The sequence below is a fragment of the Canis lupus genome, chromosome 18 (genome assembly GCF_048164855.1).
Source record: "Canis lupus baileyi chromosome 18, mCanLup2.hap1, whole genome shotgun sequence".
NCBI classification, from domain to species: domain Eukaryota; kingdom Metazoa; phylum Chordata; class Mammalia; order Carnivora; family Canidae; genus Canis; species Canis lupus.
In genome coordinates, this window is record NC_132855.1 from 7643853 (window position 1) to 7662085 (window position 18233).

The 18233-nt window shown below is 34.5% G+C and overlaps 1 protein-coding gene across 5 annotated transcripts in view; it reads left to right on the top strand.

Annotated features, from left to right (window-relative positions):
• The first annotated feature begins 3778 nt into the window (after nt 1-3778).
• Nucleotides 3779-18233, top strand: part of PPP1R3A (protein phosphatase 1 regulatory subunit 3A) — a 46981-nt gene continuing 32526 nt past the window's right edge. For all 5 annotated transcript variants that reach the window (XR_012010601.1, XM_072783408.1, XM_072783410.1 and 2 more), the window contains exon 1: nt 3779-4658. Coding sequence is in view for 4 of the 5 variants with exons in the window: in XM_072783408.1 (XP_072639509.1) it covers nt 3871-4658 (788 nt within the window). In the remaining variant the exon portion in view is untranslated. The remainder of the gene's footprint in view (nt 4659-18233) is intronic.

The following is an 18233-nucleotide window of genomic DNA, read 5'->3' on the forward strand; positions in this document are numbered from 1 at the left end:
CTTCACAAATCTTTACCAGAATCACTTGTGCAGTATCATCAATCTGGAAACTCTATTCAGTAGATCTGATGGTGCACCTGAGCCTGTGTAGTTAGAGCACCTCTCAGTGATTTTGATATGTGTCCTTGGTTGAAAAATCACTCTTCCAGGCTCTCTTTTGACAAAATGTTTCTTGGCTTTAGATTGCAAAGACTTATGCCAACAAGGGAAACAAATGTGAAGTTATAATTAAGCTCAAAAAAGTTTATTTCTTTCTTAGCCATCTGAAGATAAACTCAATATTTCTTTTTTTTTTTAAACACAATATTTCTGATTCATGACTTCCACTGGATTGGAGTTTATAAATGCTAGATATTTTAATTTTTTTCTGTGACAGTATCAGGTAATAGGAACTCAGTTGGCATCGAGATAGAATATGTGTTAAGCAAGAGGAACACATATGGATATTTTAAGCTATATGTTTAAAAATAATCTATAAGCACATAACAATATCCAAATAATGAACTTTTAACCTCTGGTATCTTTCTTTGCTCCTCGAAATTCACTTGCCATTTTTTTCACCCTTTTCCATCCTGCTGTCTGTGTTAGGAGACTGAATCGTAATGGCCCCTGTAGCCTCTGGCCAACATGTAGCCCTTCTAAGTCATCACAGGAAAGGAGAAGAATACAAATAAGTTCAGTGTATTTTTGTTCCTGGATCTCTCCTGGCAAAAGTCTTATTTGGTTGGCTGTGTCCCTTGATCAAAGATCACTGTAGGGAATTCATGGCACTCTTTGCTTTCAGGTTTGGATGATTGTCCTTTCCTCATCCCTTGGAGGATGATAACAAGGATGATGCAACTGGCCCCCAGCCTACTGCACTAGCCCTTGTGGCTTCTCTGCATTTATACTTTACAAACAGACCCTTGTGAATAAGCCCTTCTGGAAGGAATTATCTTATTTTGAGCTTGACATCAATCAATTTTCCAGTTTCTGGACTGATATAGCCCTTTATGTTAAAGGTACATTTGAGAATCTTTGATTAATACAAAGAAAGTAGAATATGTGAAAACTTGAGCATTGTTAAGAAAAAAGCCCTAGTTCTGTTTAAAAAAAAAAGTACGCCTAAGCAATTGAAGAAGAGTATTATGGTAAAAGTCCTGTTAACACTGAGGTAGTGGTGAATATGAGAAAATGGGGTGTTGATCTGATCTATGATACAGAAAAGAACAAGGTGATGTGAATTTTAACTGAATACAAACACCAAGTCACAAGGCTGAAACCAGTAGTGTTTCTTTACATGCTCCAGAGACACTTGATTTGTGATATTGCATTCATCTGGGGGCAGCTTATTAACAGAATAATATAGGTAAACTGGAAGGAGTTCATGAGGAGTAACCAAATGATAAAAAGCGCTGGAGGACCGACATGTGAGAAGAGATTAAAAAGATGAAATCACTGGGCTTTAGCTAAATGGTGACTAAGGGGGAACATTCAAGTGTCTACAATTATGTAAAGGTTATAAACTTCAAAAGAGAGGCAGCGATTACCACAAATCAAGGCAGCGCTCTGTGTAAGGAGACAAATTAGGAAGGGAAAAGCTCAGTTCAAATAACAGGACCATTTTCTAATGTAGAGCTATTTTGCGTCTTATAAAGTTAAGTGTTACATGCTAGAGTCTTTGAAAAAATTCAAATTACAAATTATTACTTTAATATATATTTGGACTCTCCATAGTTTATTATCTATTGATGCAGCTTAGAAATCAGCCGTTTGCAAGCATATTTAGAAATAAAAATAATGCCTCTTACTATAAGTTTTGTGCTAGACATTTAACATGCAGCTCATTTAATTGTTAACATTGCATTTTAACAATTAAAGAAAATGAGGGTAAAAAATTTTGAGCAAAATTCATAACATCAACTAGCTAGTAAGTGGCAAAGACAGAATGCAACCCCAGGGGGTCTTTATCTCTCTGCCTCTGCTTATAACACTGGAATAGTTAGATTACTTTGGTACATCGTTGTATCTATAAATTTTCATTCTTCTATTATTTACATAACTATATGGATTATTGACTAATCCTGTGAAGTATTTTGTTACTGATTTCCTTGAATACCTAGTGATTTATTTTAGGTACCTTGGAATATGGCTACACAAGGTTCATGGTCATTAATTTTGCAAGGGATAGCCATTTTCCATTCTTGAAAAATCCATAAGGTCGCCACTCATTCTTGCTACATGGATGAGGAAAATCCCAAATAATCTCATTTCCTTATTCTTGACACCACTCGTTTTTAATTTTAAAAAAGAATTTCCTGAGCCACTATTTTATGTGATTAAAATTGTCCAGTAAGTTATAATGTAATTACAAAGCTGTAATTTTAAAGAAAGGCTGTTAGGCAGTTCTCTTTTTCTTAAAAAGATCATCACCTCTCCATTTAACTTAATTAATTGAAGAATAGGAGTCTCCTTTCCCCTATGACCCTCAACTTCTATGATCAGAGATAACTGCTAACCATTTCTTCCGTGTCTCTCCAGGAATTTTCTATATACATATCTGTGCACACTTTCTTTTCTCACTTAGCTGTTTATCTTGGTTATCTTTCTGTATCAATATATAAAGTGTTACTATAGCCTTTTTAATGGCTATAAAGCATTTTATTGCATGGGTGTCCCATTATTTACCCAGTTTTCTGTGGATGGATATTTGGATAGTTTCTAGAGTATTTAAAATAATTCTGTTATGAACATATAGATATATTTATCGTTGTGTACTTATACTGATAGAATAAATTTTTGGCTAGAACATTTCAGGGTCAAAGCACATGTATGTTTACATGTTTTAATAGGAATTTATCTGATTGTCATCTCTACAGTGGGTTTTACATTAACACAAAAATATGGTGGCCTAAACAGGCTACTCACCCTTTAAAACTCACATCAAATTCCCAGGATATCATGGTATTAACTTCTGCTTTGTGGGCATAAAAATGGCAATTTGCCAAAGATGAACATTTTATTCTACATAAATATTTCACTCCTCAGCCAGACTTACCATTGCCCATTTATATTCTCAAGTCAATAACACATTACTTATGTATATTTTTCCATAGCTTAATTAAAAGAAACTTGCTAATGTTTCAAATAACGGATTTGACTAATTATTTGTTCTAGGCCTTGGCTCAGGCCATTTCTTCCACCTGGAAAATCCACCTCACTCCAGCCCTGCATGTCTATATCCTACCTACCCTTCATGGTTTATTTCAAGTGATACCTTCTTCATCTAAATCATGTTTTCTCAGGACTCCCAGCACCTCTATTTAACCCCTTAATAGCTCACATTTTACACTGTAAATCCCTGTTAAATAGTAGCTATCATTATTAGGCAAGAGATTTTTCTAGCTCTAGAAATGTTCTTTTTTTTTCTCTCATGTCCACCCTTGTCTGCTTCAATGGATTGATTTACCTCAAACTACATGTCAGTATTGTGATACTACTTTCATTTTCTTTTAAAATAAGTGATCCATGTTTTTATTTTTAAGATCAACTGGTTAAAACATTTTTTTTTAATTCTGAAGTCTCAGATTTTTCAACATAGCAAAAAAAAAAAAAGATTTAAAGTGTCTTTTTGGAACTCAGCTCATAAACACATGCAACTTTAAAAACTGAGAGTTAAATCTGAAACATACTGGTGAGAGTAACATGGATACTATATTAAAGGCCTTTGGAGGCAAGCTAGCATAGTTTACACGCCATTGAACCTATTTATAGAGCTGACTTCTTTCTGCAATGTCAACTGTAACATAATACTTATTTTAAGCTTCAGTATCTCAAATATCAGCCTCTACTAGTTGTACAGTCCTCCTTTATTTGATATCAGAGAGCCCAATGGAGCCTTCAGAAGAACCTAGTCAGATTAGCAAAGATAACTTTTTAGAAGTTCCCAATTTATCTGATTCTCTTTCTGAAGATGAAGAAGTTAAAGCTACTTTCAAACCTGGCTTCTCCCCTCAGCCTAGTAGACGAGGTTCTGATTCTTCTGAAGATCTATACCTGGAGACTTCATCTTCAGGTACAAGAAGAGTTTCATTTGCTGACACCTTTGGATTCAATCTTGTGTCTGTCAAAGAATTTGATTGCTGGGATTTACCAAGTTCTTCAACCAGTTTTGACTTAACGAAGGACATTTTTCACACAGAAGAATATATTTTATCTCCACTATTTGATTTGCCTTCTTCAAAAGAAGCTCTTATGCAGCAACTTCAAGTACAGAAAGCAGTACTGGAGTCAACTGAGTATCCTCCTGGGTCTACAAGTATGAAGGGCATTATTCGAGTTTTGAATATTTCTTTTGAGAAGTTAGTATATGTGAGAATGTCCTTGGATGACTGGCAGACACATTATGACATTTTAGCAGAATATGTCCCAAATTCATGTGATGGTGAAACTGACCAGTTCTCCTTTAAAATTTTATTGGTTCCCCCTTATCAAAAAGATGGCAGTAAAGTTGAGTTTTGTATACGTTATGAAACTTCTGTTGGTACATTTTGGTCAAATAATAATGGCACAAATTATATATTGATTTGTCAAAAGAAAGAACAAGAGCCGGAACCTGTAAAACCACGGGAAGAAGTTCCTAATAGACAAATTAAAGGCTGTTTAAAGGTAAAATCAAGGTGAGGATATATCTTACATTCTTTACTCTTCATAATCCTAAAGTCTTTTTATGTCATTCTTTTTTTCATGTGTTGTAAGAAATAGCCATGCTGTTTAAAAATATGCTGCTCATTATATATAAGACAATGGTGCTAGGCTATAACAAGGTCAGTGCTATTCAAATAATAGCACCACGTTATCTCTCCACCAAATGCAAGGAAAAATATGGGTATAATGTAGTAGATGGAGGAGCAGGGGAGCACAATGTGCATACTGCTTGCCTAATGACTTACAAATTGTTAAGTTCAAGCCGTGGAATCTAGATTCTTAACATGTAAAATTTCATCTTGACATTTATAGTATATTTATTTTCAGTGGGCTTTAAATGACTTTGCTGTACTTCAAAACATTTCTGATGAACATAAAACTGTGCTTCAAAATGCTCTTAGTGCTCAGAAGTCGGTAGGCATTCCCCCAGACTTCTTAATGATTGAGTCATATAAAGGTGTCTGGAGTCCATGTTAAGGTAAATCATAAGAGCTAGGACTTTAATGACAAACTAAGAGAAAGACAAAAGTACATGAGTAATGTATAAATTATGCATAAAATGTTATAATTACAACCAAATGTAACATTATAGAACACAAAGTAGTATAAATTAGTGAAAGCAAATGGAGCAGAATTTTTAAAATGACCCAAATAGAAGTAAGTATATTCAGCTTTATAGATTAGAGATTTGGGATATGATTCCTCATTAGTAACCCTGCTCTCTTGTTAATATAAAAAAAATAAACTACATTCCGCTCTCTCTATTGTAAAGTTGGCTAATTTCCATAACACTAGGTTAGCAGATAAAACATCCAGGAGGAGATAAATCCCTTCTGCTCCTCAAAGTGTCTCAGTGGGAAAGTTCACATTATTCCACAAGTGGGATTGGGATTGCCCTCTGGGTGGTCCATCCTAACTATTAGTGGACCTAAAGATTCTAGCAACTGTACCAGAAGTGGTGTAATAGGATGAAGAGGGAACTGGATTAGGAATCAAGACACTGAGATTCTAAGTGGAATTTAATAAAAAATGTAAGGAATGACACTGGGAAAATGTTAGCCTCTTTATGTTTTAATGCTTAGATCTGTTATATGAAAGTAAATAGTAACTACTAAGTGCATTAGTCTAATGCATTAATGAACTAAATATAACATAGGTGGAAGCAATTCAGTCATACAAAACATTTCTATTTTCATTATCCTTTAAAGTCTTTTGAAAGATTGGCTCACTCACCCTTGTGAATTTTGCCAACTTTCTTAGTTCAAATAAAACTTTCTCAGATTCTAACTGATGCTATTAAGGGAATAATATAACCATAATCTCTACATGTGCTAAAATAATAACTTAGACGGTTATGAAATTACTCAGCAACATGTTAGCTATATAGACAAGCTCAGTGCTATTTAACAAACTAATTTATATACACAAACATACACGTCAAATACTTTACAAAAGAGATCATCATCAGTGAATATCTATTATATGAGCTGCAACTTGCAACTTGCTCTGTTAGAGAAAGGCAAAATTCAGAAAAGTCACAGCCTTACTGTTAAAGACCTAACAGAAGAAGGAGTATTTAACTAGGAGGATTTGTCTGAAGTTAAAGATGCAGCTTTAAAATTACAAGCAATACATTCCGAACTATGGTAAAGTTAGGAGATTCCTTTGATAGGCCAAACCTGACTGGATACCAAGAACAAAAACAGGCAACTGATAGGCCTAATCTTCTACCCCACTCATGATATTATTGGAACTTCTCCTAGTCTAAGATATGTATAACTATATATATCCATACACACATTTGTATTCAGAATAGTAATCATTGGATTCATAGCGGACACCATTCAAGTTTTAATATTGCTTTGGGGAAAAACCTGAGAAGAACTAAACCACAAAATGGTCTAAAGGCCTGTAAAGTTTCCTAATGAGTTATAAAAATGGAAAAAATCTCTCTCCTTCAAAACCACAAATACATTTTCTGCACTTCTATAACTTAAAAATGACCAACATAATTCAAACCACATTTTGAAAAAAGCATTTGCCTCTGGAGGAGGCCTTTTGTGCTGAGTTTCAGTCCAACATGAATTTTTACATCTGATTTATATACCACTCAAAATGGAGTGTATAAAGGAAATCCTGACAGATCCTTAGAACAGCATGTGCCGTAATAGAATATTTATACAGCTTTTCCATGATATAATTTATATGCAATGGGGTTTCAAATATTCCTAAAACTCACACAAGAGAGCATTATCAAATTTCTAAATGAATATTGCAGTTGGATTTCATTGTGAAGAATTTAGTTAGGGAAAAATAGCACACCTTATTAGTTTTATTTTACAAAACGTGTAGTTGGCTAAAATAAAAGTGAACTAATACTTATTTGATCAAAAAATTATAGTTTCTAAAATATCCTCCTCCCTCCAAAGACTTACAGAATTTAAATGGGTCTTTTTTGAGTATTTCCACACTTCCTCCGTGGCTTAATTTGGAGGTCGCTTCTTCCAACAGATAAATGCAGAAGAGAAATTTATGTGGATTTTTGCTTCATACATGCAAGCAATTAACAATAGTCTGTTACATAACTCAGAGTTAAAGTGGAAATAAACGGTCCAAATGTAGACGGTAACATTTACCTTGATTTCGTCTTAATACCAAAGCTAATTTGCTATCAGGGTTCTGGAGATTTTATCTTCTGAAAGTGTCAATAATCCCTTCTAATAAGTACAGGACGGACTGTGGGAACACATTTAGTGAGGTAGAATTTCTGTTACGCGGATCACTCTAGGCACCATGATTTTTCTATGGAGATCTTTTTTCAGGTCAGAGTTTGTCAATCTCTACATTGATGTGGTTGTCTATTTTCTTTGATGTTTGTTAATCTATCCACTTTGACAGAAAGAAATGTCTAAAGGGAAAGGAAAGCAGAGTCTGTTACTTGCAGGCATGTGACTGAGAATGACCCAGAGGTATTTAATTGCACGGAAAGGCATGCATCATGAGATACTTGATAAGTGTCACTGCATACAAGGCACAGGTGTATGTGCTAGCAAACAAGCTAAGCAGATTTCTGATCTACATCCCATGGGCTTTATTACAAAATAAATGACCAAAAGAGATAAATGACATTGATATAAATGACATTAAATGTACATAGATAAATAAGCAAAAAATAGCATGCAGAAGCAGTTACAATTATGGGCTTCAGAATTCAACATGTCTGGCTTTGAGTCCAAGCTCCACCATGCTAGCTGTGTGACTGTGGGCAAGTTGGGCCTGGTTTCTTCATCTGTTAATTGGGAATAACAATAGGACTACCTAATAGGGTTATTTGGAGATTTCTGTGAAATAATACATATAAACTTTTGGCACAGTGTCTGGAACATAGTCAGTTATCAGTAAATGTTAACCAGTGTAAAAAAGGCACAATTAATTAAAATTAATTTAGATGGATATCAAAATCTCTAGAAAAGCTCAACCTGCTCAAAGTCTATTTCCTCATTCCTTTCAAGGTTCCTAAGTTTTCATCTTTGGAGAGCCATTTTTTGGCCTCTTACAGAACTTTAATCAACAAGCAAAACTAATTACATTGTAAATTTTCTTGAAATCTATGTCATCTTATATCTGAAACATCTTAAAACTGGGTTATCTTAATGACTATTAAAATTTCCACATTTACTAAGTGAAAAAATGGAGGACCAGATGGGAAGGGGTGAAAAGGGGCATAAATTTTGGCACTGAACAGACATGCATATTAATCCCAGTAAAATAGATACTTAATAGCTATGGGACTGTGGACATATTACTTTACTTCTTAGTGCCTCAGTTTATTCATCTGTAAAATAGGGGTGATGATGCCTGCTATTATGATGATTCAATTAACACAAAATTAGATATTTTTTAAAGCTTTAGTAAAGTGTTGGGCACATATAAAGTAGTCCTCAAAAGCCAACTATAATTGCTTTCATCATTATCAAACCTTGTTTAATGTTTACTAATTTCCGATTCATGGACTTCCATGATTTCTCCAGATATTATAGTCTACCTTGCTCAGTCAAGGTTCCAAAACTCATTCAACAAGTGATTATTAAGGACATGTGTGTTGTTAGGCACCAGTACCCATGAGAAACATGGCTGGAAACATGACCCTGTGAAGACAAGGAAAGGTCCAAAGGAAAAAGGCCTGACAGGGACTGAAAGCAGAGAAAGGGACAGAGAAAGAACATCAACTTCAATTATTTTATACCATGGAAACCATGAATAAAACAATAAGAACCATTTACATTATGTTTCAGGTTTTCTAGAATATGCGATCTATAACTTGTGCACGGGCTAGGGGAGTGGCCTTTTTTCTCTCTCACCAGCTGCTAAATGTATGTTCCCAACCATTGGGTACACAGACTGACTTCATCTGGTTTTGTATTTTATTAAGTGAAACCAATTTATTATTTTAAGTAAAGAAATGGCATGATATAGGTGTTGGATGGTATTTATAACTTGGCCAGGTGAATGCAAATAAATTCCTGAAAGACTTCAATGCTAAAGGAGAAAATTGATCGGTCTTCAATTTTTGTACCTGAGGAATAGAACCCAGGCACATTCAAGAAGGGAAAAGAGAGAAATACTTTCTAAAGCATGATTTTAAGATTACAGAGAGTTTACCTTTCAGGGTGGTACAAAATTGTTAAAACGAGGCCAAGAAAAGCACTGGAAAATGGAGCATAAGATATGGTAATGTTGCATGTTCCAGTCAGAGCCATTGGATCGTGAGACTTCCTTAATTTACACTTACAGTATAATCTGGGATCCTGGAAATAGTCCAAAGAGGTGTAAATAGCCCCATGAGGCCTTTAGGACTTAATGTATTCCATAACTAACTTGTTGTGAGTCCGTACTAATTGTGGAAGCCAGGTCTGCTTAAGGGGGGGGACCTCTGGCAAGGCCATATGGAAACATAAAACGCAGCTGCACAGGACCTGTCAAGAGGACCGTTTGGAAGCTGCCAGCTGGTTGACAGCAAGGAGCCAAGTAGCTTAGTTTCCTTGGAGATCTACCAGGGCTTTGTGGCTTCCTGGTTTTCTATAAATCCATACCCCTAGAAGCCTAAACTCCATGGAGTAGTTTTGTAATCTTGTCTAAGAGAGGGGAAACGAGGGTCTCATCATTCAGGGCATTTCTCAAGCTCTAGCTGAAAGGAATCACTATGGATGCCATTTCTTCATGGATCCTCTGGATCTCCATAAGCTTTAACTTCCCAGCTGAAGCCCATCTGCAAGCCCATAAAAATTCTCATAGGGTCCAAGCACTCTGAGCCAATAAGGCTCTAGGCAAAGAAAAAAAAAAGATTATGAATTGGGATACTTATTTTTTCAACTTCTTGCAACTTTGCTGACTTGACTGTCCTAAGTTTTTACCCCAACACCCCAACAGGAACAACGCAGGAGAAATAACCTCCAAAGAAGACACCCCAGGTGGGCCTGACTGCTTAGTGACCTGGCAAACTTAAGGGATCTTCTATGCTCTGACACTTTGAAACCATGACCGTAATTTTTATATATATGCACACACACATACGCTTCCCTTCCTTAAATGCAGACACATCTAGGATGGCAGGAGCTATCCTTATTTTATACTCAAATAAGGTTGTTGCACACAGGGGCTTTAAATTTGGATTGATCCGATGGAAATGGCTAATTTTAGAGCAGAGAGCACTATGGGATACAAGTCAGGTTTGAGTACAAAGTTGTAGTAAAGGCTCCAAAGAAGCATGAGGATTTTGGGGGCCTGGAGTGTGTGTGTGTGTGTGTGTATTTAGAGGAAAAGGTGGATTCCATAAACAGTGAGGCATAACGGAAACAGCATACCCTTTGAATTTTACTTACCCTTTTTGAAATCTGCAGTAGTAAAAAAGACAAAATATTCCCCAAATTTATATTTGTAAAGTATGCCAAATAGTCGATCCTTTTCTTAATTATGTGAAACAGATTTTATAGCCCATTTAACACTGATGATATTCTGATTTGTTTTACAGATTTAAGCCATGACACAAATCAAATAGATTCTAACTCTATAAGAAAAACTCCAAGCTTATTTCCATTCTTAAAAATTACGGTGGATGTCTTCACACAATTGTGAATCACATAGAATTGTGCAGGTAAATTTCAGCTTCATAAGCCATAAAATGAAATGAAGCTGGGAAAAATACTTACATTTTACTAATATCTCCTTCGGAGGATAAATACTTACAGATAATTTTATAAGGTACTGTTGTAACTTAAATCATCTGGGTATTTACCAATAAAAAATTACACATTTTTTAGAAGCCACATTCAGGTGCAGAAAAAAAATGTAATCTTCACATATATTCTAGTAGGTGTATAAGACTTGTGTTTGGTGTAAATAAAAGTTCAATCATTGTTTCCAATGTTAATAGAACGCCTGATTTCTGAATAATCTTCAATAAATCATATTGTTGCAGAAAAGATCATTTAATTCTATTTTTTGCTTTGAGGCAGAACTATTTCAAAAAGTACCGGAGCCAAATGGTTATGTATTCTCTTCTGAATCATCTTCTGGGAAGATGGTGTTCTTCAGCAATGTATTCTATAAGGAATAATATGTCTTTTATGTAGCCATTCATACTGTTCTGTGTCTTTAATCTTGTCACTTATTTACTCTGATTCTCAGTTGAATTAAATGTTGGAGTCCCTATTCTTACAAAGTTAAGCAGAGTCATATTGTTTCTGTGATTGATTTCTATTTTTTATGTCAACTAACCTAATAATTTTAGAATTGTGCCTGAGGTCCTAACTAGCAAACCAATAAACTAGTTTGTAGTATTTTAATGCAAAAGTAAGAGAAGAAAAAAAACTCACTGCCAACTAGATTATCTGAGGGGGTGGATGGCTGATATCACTGTTACAAGGACTGTGCACTGCAGGCACTAACATTCCGGGGCTGCAGGGAACAGCAGGCTAGCTAACAAGCTCTCCCAATCCTGCCATCGTTAGCTTGGAGTTCTGAGTACTGGAGGGATTGTTATGATTACTGTACTTCCTATGGGGGCCCGGGAAGTTACAATACCAAAAATAATTCAGAAGATTACTTAGTTTATTTCTCAAGTCTACCTAAAAAAGATAGCTGTTAGAATTTTTGAAGGCCTCTTAGACCAATAATGAATAATTTACCATAGCTGTATATACATATTTTCTAGATATCTGATTTCTTAAATACAGTTTCACTCAAGAATGTAACTATATAAGACACTGAAAAGAAATTTTGAATAGGTTTGTGAAAATCAAATGTAATATAGAACAGCTCAAAGTTACACTGGTTGTTAAGTATATTATTTTGTAGAATGGTTAATACAGTATCTACAAGCAGATTCGCTGAATCTGTTAAATTTCTTGAATCTGTGTGTGTGTGTGTGTGTGTGTACAGTTTTAACAAAAAGCTATTTGTTCTAATCAATGAGTATGTGCAGAGATCTGGGACAGCCAATCCAGTTCATAATTTATTTAGTGAATTGGACACAGGGAGCAGTTAAGTAATACAGCCCATCTACACTTGAATTATTCTTAATGCATTGCCTTTTTGTGTGGAAAAAGTACACACACACACACACATCTGTATATGTGAGCCTTTTACTTATACCTTATCTTGTGTGTGTGTCTGTGTGTATGTGTGTAATACATATAATAAAGGCATTCTTCAGATAGTTCATTTGTTTTCTAACATTTTATATTTTCTGTCTCAGTAGTATCTCATCTAAAGCTAATTTTGGCAAACCAAGTTAAGTTTTTAGGCAATGCTAGTTATATGGACATCCAAGATATTTGTTTACAAATCTCGTTAAACTCATATAGTTCAACAGGACTCCTAGTCCTATTCCTGATTTATCCATATTATGGGATTGCTTTTGCTCTTCTTTACGTTGTTATTCTTCCTTTAAATTATAATATTTCTGGTAGTATTTTTTTCATGGAGTAGTTACTTTAAGGATACAAAAGGAACAGCTTTCTTTAAATGAAAGGGTTGCTGTTTTTCATGTTTGCATCTGATGCAATTTATTTATAGGCAAGAAATTAACATTTAATAAAAGATTTACTGCTTATCAGATATCTTCCTTCCGGAGATGTCTGGAAGGAAGAAGACTTCCATCATATGGCCCTCTATACCTGTTTAGTCAAAATGTTTACAAAGGTGGCATTTATAGTGGGGGCCTTTTCCTGCACTTTTAAAAAACCTATGTATGTGTCTTCTTCCCAACTGGACTGCAAGTTCCTTGAGGCCAGGAATGATGTGTTTGTCTAAGCATTATTCCCCACTAGAACTAATAAAATGATTTGCATATAAAAAGCTCTTAAAAATTAATATTAAAGGCAACTGGTTTCCTCTTCAACAACCCTGAGGCCTAGTAAAAACTAAAAGCACCTTCTGAATAATTGAAGAATGAATTATACTTGCTACAGTTTTAATGATGAGTGCTTTTATTGTTTTCACAAGCTTTAAAAATCAGATGCCTTCTGGACATCTCCATCTGGATATCCAGGTGGCAAATTAATTCCCTTAATGTCTCACACCAAAGTTACATTTCTCCTCACAACCTAACTGTTCTTCCTTTATTCTTTCTATATTTTGCTTAAAATCCTAGTCATCATCCCTGCGATGCAAATAAAAAAACTTCAATATAATAACTGATTTCTCTTTTGTTGGTTCTTACTTATTCTATACCCATATTATATTCTATGGCCATGAGGTAATGATTGTTCATTTGATCAAAAATAAAAATTATTTTAAAAATTAAAAATAGGATAAAATATAGAAAGACTATATCTATATACCATAAAAACAGATAAAAAATGAAATTTGCTCTGCAATAACCACACTATTTATTGTCTAAATTGACTCAAAATTAAATATAGAAATGAACACATGAACCATTATAACATCTTACAGTCTAAATTTAGATGGTTACTTTCAGTTATCAAGGTATCAACAAAAGATCAATTAAGAAATAAATTAATATAGCCTACATGGGAATACTCTCATTATTGTCTTTCCTTCTATACTAAGTCTTCTAAAGAGCTGATTCATAGAGTCACCATAATATTACTTTGAAGTAAAGTCAAGTAATCATAACATCTCAAATAAAATAAATATTCACTGGTTAGCCTTTGGCTTTCTTCCTACCACAGTCCAGACCAGAGGGACCAGAACCAGAAAAACCCAACAAGCTGAATAATGAAAGACCAAAGGCAGATATTATGCATCTACTGGTCAGAACAGAGTCATTCATTCTTTCTTTTTGCTAGGGCCAGGGGCAGGGCCCTTATTCATAGAGTGCTACTGCTGCTCATATGGTGCTCCCTGATTCTGATACATATGGATTCTGGGCCTGCCTGCTAGCCTATCTGCTTTTCTTTACCTTAATATCTTCCCTTGACTGAGCCTTTTGCCCTTACCAGATTCCTCCCTGTGTATCTAAACTTAAACTTTACTGAGACATACAGAACTGTCAGCTCTGTCTTGAGATTGTGTTCCTTCCCCTACAGGAAACCAAAAACCAAAAATATTTAAGAGGAGTAATGCATTGCATCTAAATGTTTAACCTTAAACCTACAAAAAGATAGTGTGATGGATCTGCTACTCTATTAAAGACTATCTACAATTTTGGGGGGATATGATTTTAGATTTAAAGAAAAGTTGCAGGAAGAAGATGAAGACTTCCCACATTCCTATATATATATATGTTTTAAAACTACATAACAGATGAGTCCAGTTGCATTGATTCTTATAGGCGAGAGCTTTAACTTTTGTTGGCAAATTGAATTTAAATCAAATATAAAAAAATAACTTTTGAAAATATTAAGCAATGGTAATTTTCTAGTTTGTAGCTAATTGCTGATTTTGCAGATTCTAAAATACATTTAAAATATCTTGTGAAAATAAAAGGGATCCCTGGGTGGCCCAGCAGATTAGCGCCTGCCTTTGGCCCAGGGCATGATCCTGGAGTCCCAGGATCCAATCCCACATCAGGCTCTCTGCATGGAGCCTGCCTCTCCACCCCCCGCCCCCCTCTCTCTCTCTCTCTCTCTCTCGCTCTCTCTCTCGGTGTCTCTCATGAATAAATAAATAAAATCTTAAAAAAATATCTTGTGAAAATGTTAACGAACTCAAACTGAAATAGTAGCCATCATCAGACAGACATTATAATGTTTTAATTTTTTTAAAAATTTAAAATTATATTCGTTTTATTTTCATGACAAGAAGAATTGGGAAACAAACATATATTTTAGGAAATTAGCATAACTTATCATATCTTTATGGCAAAAAATATGTTCCCCTATACTGATAATAGCAATCAGTTCTACATTACCACCCTCAACTAACATCTCATAGTTTCATTACGAGTTTTACTATAATTTTCCTAATATCCTAAAGAACTTTATTGTGTAAAACCTAAAGTCGCAACCCAAAGTAAAAATGTATTGTTGAGGTAGGCAACACATAACTTGTAAATAGCTATCATTTTTCTTTCAAAGAAGTTTTTAAATGCAGTTGGCTGGAAATTAAAGTTTTATCCGTTAAATTTGTTGTTTTCCACTTTCAATACATAAGTGGAGATGGGTTTCCCCTGAAAATGTTATTTGTGAGACTGAATTAAACATTTCTAGGTAAGCCTTAGCTGTTGAGAAATTGGGGGGAGTTATTACCTTTTTAGTACAATAGAATATACTTACAATTCTATGATGAATTGTAACCTCTAAGGAAATTAATTTTTTGGAAACCCTTTTCAAAATTATGTTGACATGATTGTAAAGGTCACGTGTGTGTGTGTGTGTGTGTGTGTGTGTGTGTGTGTATGTGTACTTGTCCAATTCCCAGAGAATTCTTTGGCTACTTATAACATTGTAACATTGTTTAGAATTTAGCTACAAAACTGGGTGGGACTTTCATGTCATGTATATAAACTATACCTGATCGATAACATTAATTCTATGATATATACGACTTTAATAGTTTACCTTGTTCTTTTATTTAGAAATGTCTAATTATATAAGCTTAAGGAATACATGTTTTAAATCTATCATTTCTTAAGTGATATAAACCATTAGATCACTTTTATACATCATAGTAAGCAACACTAGCCCCATTTCACATAAGAAGAAATTTAGGCAAAAGGGATTTCTTTGATCAAGTCCAGAAAATACTTAAGAGGAGAAACTGGGCTTGTGATTTAAATTTTCTAATCTCCTATGGCTCTGAGCCATAATGCCTCACTAAGGCACTTATTGATAAAGAAATAATAGAGTTCTTATTTTATGTAGAACACTTCTAGGTAGCTTCTATCTTCGAGCATTAATTTGGTCAATGGATAATATTTATATACATGAAAAGTTAACTATCAACATGATATGTGCCAAATGAATGACATATATTCAGAGCAAATCATAAGAAATACAAAGCAATAGGCATTTAAGAAAGAACTATTATGAAGGAAGAGCATCACAGAGGAGTTGAACTTGACCTTGAAATGGTCAAACTTGAGTAGGTGGTAAAGAAGCAAGAAAGTATTTACAGAGAGTAAAAAATATGTGTGGAAATGGCAGCGCAAAGGACAACTTGGTGATTTTGTTAGTCAATCAGACTGCCTTGGATGGACAGAGTTGTGAAAGTCAAACTTGAAAAACAAAGTTGAAAAAGAATTGTATACTATTGCTAGGCTGAAAATTTGAACTTTAGTCACCCCATTTGAGGATAAAATAGCATTTTAGTTGTACTAATTCAGGAAGTATTCAGAATAAATTAATGAAAGCTATGAACTAGATTGCTAACTACAAGAAATGATATTGATGTGATTGTAAATGTTGTGAGACTAATTTCCCCAATGTTTTTCTCTTAACATGCTTTCCACTAATCATTTTCTATGAAAGATTCTTTACTGCCTTGAAAAACTGCTTATGGCACTTATGAACACCATCATACTTCTGCTTGTGTTTTGGGAGTCTCATGGTTTAAAAATCTTTTCTATGTTTTTAACCTTTTTTTTTTTTTTTACTGTCACTTTCTATATTTGCAATGGTTAACTACAGGTTTTATTCTTTTCTCATTATCAAAATTGGTTATTTAATATTGGTTTATAGATCATCTTTAATATAAGAAACAGATATGTAAGATGGCACACATTTTTAGATATTCCTGTATCTATTTCATGGGTGACTCATTTTACTACTGTGGTCATGCTCAGGGAAAATTTCTTTTTGTAATCAATTGATCCAAATTCTTTCTTTAAAAAATCTAAGGTTTATGTTTTCACTTAGTGAAAGATTAGTCCAGGCATCTCACTGTTTATTTTCATGGATGGGTATATGGGAAGTACACTAGTATGATTCCGTCTATAATACCAGTGACCTCAAGATTGAAAGAGTATGGGTCTTGGTTAACTTAAAAGAAAAAAAATCATAAAAATATTAGTAGCAAAGTTCTTACTGTGCTCTTCACCTTGTGCACTGATAGAGAATAAACAAACACCACCAATGATGGGAGAAAGGAATAAAGGATCTTCATGCTTTCAACAAGTGTTATTGAGCACATACTATGTATAACATACTGTTCTAAACACTGGGGATACATTAGTGAAAAAATGACAATGTCTTTCCTCGGTTAGCTTATATTATAACGGGAGGGAAAACTAATAAGATAAAGAGTAACCAAGCTTGTTAGAAAATGGCAAATGAGAGTATAAAATGCAAAACCACATAAGGGGACGAATAAAGATTGCACATCACTGAGAAAATCACAGCTGATCAGAGACTTGAAAACGGTCAGTCATGAAGAAATCTGGGTTCCACGCTGAACAAAGCCACAAGGCCAATACTTGAAGCAATTTCAAGTGATGGGCCTTTCCCTTCTGTTTGCATGAGGTTCTCATGCTCCTTATGCCTCCTATAGACTCTTGGGCATATTTTCCACAGGACCAGTCACTACCTAGCCACAGGGTCTCATGCCAGAAAAGCATGAAAACAGATTCTCTTTGACACCAAAGCTTTTCAGTATCCCTTTTTCCCTTCTCTGGCTACTCTCTGGCTGCCCAGACTCTCATTTCCTAGCTTTCTAGGTCTATCTTTTCCACTGACACATCGAGTTGCAGTTTTATTTTAGTGAAGATGGAGATGTGCTATAGTTAATTAATCAAAGAGGGAATTCAACATTTGAGTTACTTGAGTTAAAAAAGCACTAAATAATTATACCTATCAAAATTTTTATTTTAAGTTATTTAGTTATCCTGACTATAGACTACTAGTATTAAGGATATGGAATAAGATTATGTAAATTGAGACATGCAAAAAAGATTTTTTTTTCATAAAATCAACACCATATACATATAAATGAAGCAATCCACTGTAAAATGCTGATCTTCAAAGATAGCAAGTGCAATCCTGCAATCACCCTCATGTACCAGGTCAGAAAAAAAGACCAGAATATAGGTGGTTGTGGTATTTTTATATGAAACATTCTCTCACACGTGAAAAACTTCAAACACA